Raw genomic sequence first — 3005 nt, 5'->3', positions numbered from 1 at the left:
TGCTCACTAAATCAGCTTCCCCTAAGATTTATTCTGACTTGCTGAACCATCTGAGCAGCTTTCAACTGCTGCCTTTTTTTTTTTTTTTAAATGGAAAAGAAAAAACCCAACTTGATTAACTCCTTCCTACCCCTCCCACCTTTCTCTAAGTGTGGAATTTCCCTCCCATGGTGACGCGTAGCTAAAGGGCAAGATTGGCAGCATTCAGAGCGGTACCAGGGATGTTAGCGGCTTGTGGACTGCAAAGCAGAGGACTAGAAACTGGAGAAGCTTCCCAAGTTGCTCTTGGAAAGGGTGTTTATGGCTCCATGTATGGAGACCTGCCTGACAACTACGTTATTGGTATTACTGTTAAGTATGGAGACCTGCCTGACAACTACATAATTGGTATTACTGTTAAGTATTGAGAGATGTTAGGAGAGAAGAGATGACTGTAGGCAAGGCATTGCCGGGCAGATGCCTCCTTTCCAAAACTACTGTGCCTGTGTGAGTGAAAGACGTTGGGCCCTGCCATTCCATGTCCTCTCCCCGGGCGCAGAGTGGGCTCCGCACGGCTGTCCAGCTGGCATGAGCACCGAAAGGAGCCGTGAGGCTTTTGAATAGCCGGCGAAGGGTGCGAGATAAGGGGAACCTCACAAGAAGCTAAGCCTAACCTAAAGCTCTCCCTCCAGACCAAGCCCTCCTCAGGTCCATGCACATTCCCTGGGGGGCTGCTTGCCCGCTACGAGCCCCGATGCTCCCGCAAGTCTGTCGGAGGGACTGCCGGAGACAGAGGAGCACATCTCTTCCACTGCTGCAGGCTGCCTGTCAGCAGTCTGTTCTGCTCCAAGCACGACCGTGCTGTCAGTGAGTGTGACTGGGTTAATGGAGTATGTCAAGGGACCGAGGGCAGGGTTTGGCGGTGAGCTACTGACTTGTCAGGCCTGGGGAAGTGGTATGTAACAGCTCAGCTTCTCACACAGAATGAGCCTCTGGCTTGGGGCTGTGGTTTTTATGTTTATGAATATATATACACACGCACACATGCAGAATATGTATTTTTTTGTGTAATTGAAATGACTTGCATGGCTGATGGCAACACTGGGTTCAGGAACTTGCATTTCTGAAAACAGACAGTCTGGTGATACCACCAGGTGCAGGAGATGAGCAGGGTCGTGACAGTAAGGGAGGGCACTTTGAATGCAGCACGTGAGTGGAGGACGGTGACTGGGAGAGGGCAGCATCGTCTGCTGGGCGGGGGAGATGTCCCTCTGGCAGAAACTGAAGTTAAGGGGCTGGAAGGGCCTGAGCACAACCATTCCTGGGATGTCAGCAGTGTCTGATATTGGCATTAAACGGTCTCATTCGTGGCAGTTGCAGCCCTGAAGTTGATGGTGTAACATTTCTTGAAGGGGTCTTGATCCAAGACCTTTGTTTTCTCCTGACACAGTGAAACAGGCATGTCCTGGGGTGAGGGAGTGGTTCATAGGGTTTGGTGGGAAAGGCTCACTCCCACCTTCTGCTTCTTCTAAGTCCTGTTGTCTGTCCTTTTGTCCAGAGAAAGGGTTGGAGAGGTGTGAGGAAACCTTTCCACCTTTCACTGAATGACAAAGTGAATGATACTTTCCTGCTTTGGGAAATTTTTCCCTTCTGATTTGGGGTGTCGTTTCCCCTTGCCAGTCTCAAAGCCACTCTGAAAAGCCCCTAAACATTCCACAGAGGGAAATCTCGAAATACCAAGATCTGCTAGGTTCAGACCAGCCCGCTGAAGGGTGTGCTGGGGAGCCCCTAGCTGTGAATCACGGAAACCCAATGGATGCAGAGCTCTGTAAGGTGCTACCTTGCGCTGGTGGGGACCCAGCCGGAGCCCTTCCTGCATTTATTTCCTTGGTTGTTCCTACAGCTGTGGGTTAGGGACATACAGTAAGTCCCTGTGCCCTCTTTGGTACTCTTGCTGCTGTCTTCTCCCTGTGAAGTGTCTTCACTTGCCCAGTTAGGAGAAGGTATTGGGTTTGCCTCACTCTCCTTCTGTCCTGCAGGCTGGATGCAAAGGAGGAAGCGTGGTAAAGGCAGCATCTTTCCAGGATCCATGGGCTCTTTGAGAGATGATCAGAGGGAGGCCAGATGATCTGCACAACACGCACTCCACTGTTTCTCATCCGCAAAGGCAGCATCGGAGCGTTCTCCCCAGCCCCGCGCCCCCCGGCTTGCCCGATCGTTTCCGGATGTTTCGCAGCTGTGAGTGGGAGGTCCTGGAGCGATCCCTCAATATCCTCCAGGCCAGCGACTTCTACTGGGGCCCCTTGTCCGTGGGGGAGGCTCACGCCAAGCTCCAGCGGGAGCCCGTTGGCACCTACTTGGTGCGGGACAGCTCGCAGGGGAACTGCTTGTTCAGCCTGAGCGTGCGGATGCCGACGGGGCCTGTCAGCCTTCGGATCTCTTTCCAGGAGGGCTATTTCCGCCTGAAGAACTGGTTTTCGGACTGCGTGGTCCGGCTGCTGGAGCTGGTGGTGGCAGGGACCCGGAACAACCCCTTGCACTTCGATGAGATGGGGGGAACCCCCCTGGTCTTCTCCGAGCCCCTGTGCCGGAGCCGCCGGGCAGTACCCACGCTGCGAGAACTGTGCTGCCGGAGCCTGCCCGCTGGCACCGCGATGGGGGATGGAGCAGGGCTGGGGGGTTCCTCGGGGATGCACCCGAGGGAGGAGGTGGTCTCACCCCCGGGCGGAAGGGGAGGGTTGGGGGGGAGCATTGTCCCCAGCCCCTCTCCATCCTGGGCTAGGAGATGATGCCATGTGCGTGGGGAGACGAAGAGAGGTGCCTGTTACGTGGCTGGTGGGACGCACGCCATGCCGGTGGGGCTGGACTGGCTGCTGGGAGAGGGAGGGGAGGGAGAGCAGGGCTTGAACCCGCTGGCTGTGACAGCTGTGTCCTCGTACATGCACAGCATGTGTGGCCTTCCCCAGAGATGCCTGGGATAAAGCCAACCTGAAGAGCAGAGATTTCGCCCCCGCCAAGTCCTTCTT

At 55.2% G+C, this 3005-nt stretch overlaps 1 protein-coding gene across 1 annotated transcript; it reads left to right on the top strand.

Moving 5' to 3' along the window:
* The first annotated feature begins 2022 nt into the window (after nt 1–2022).
* LOC103907893 (suppressor of cytokine signaling 1) lies at nt 2023–2768 on the top strand. Its single transcript, XM_009290133.1, has one exon. It carries the CDS (start codon nt 2085–2087, stop codon nt 2766–2768), a length of 684 nt encoding a protein of 227 aa, XP_009288408.1. The 5' UTR covers nt 2023–2084.
* Nucleotides 2769–3005: the final 237 nt, after the last annotated feature.

Source organism: Aptenodytes forsteri, unplaced genomic scaffold (genome assembly GCF_000699145.1).
Source record: "Aptenodytes forsteri isolate BGI_AS27 unplaced genomic scaffold, ASM69914v1 Scaffold284, whole genome shotgun sequence".
Taxonomy (NCBI): Eukaryota; Metazoa; Chordata; class Aves; order Sphenisciformes; family Spheniscidae; genus Aptenodytes; species Aptenodytes forsteri.
Note: the sequence above shows the minus strand (reverse complement) of the source record. Positions and strands in the feature narration are given on the sequence as shown.

Excerpts from the sequence above, each read along its gene's own strand:
- LOC103907893 (XM_009290133.1), top strand. The coding sequence starts at position 2,085 with ATGATCAGAGGGAGGCCAGATGATCTGCACAACACGCACTCCACTGTT.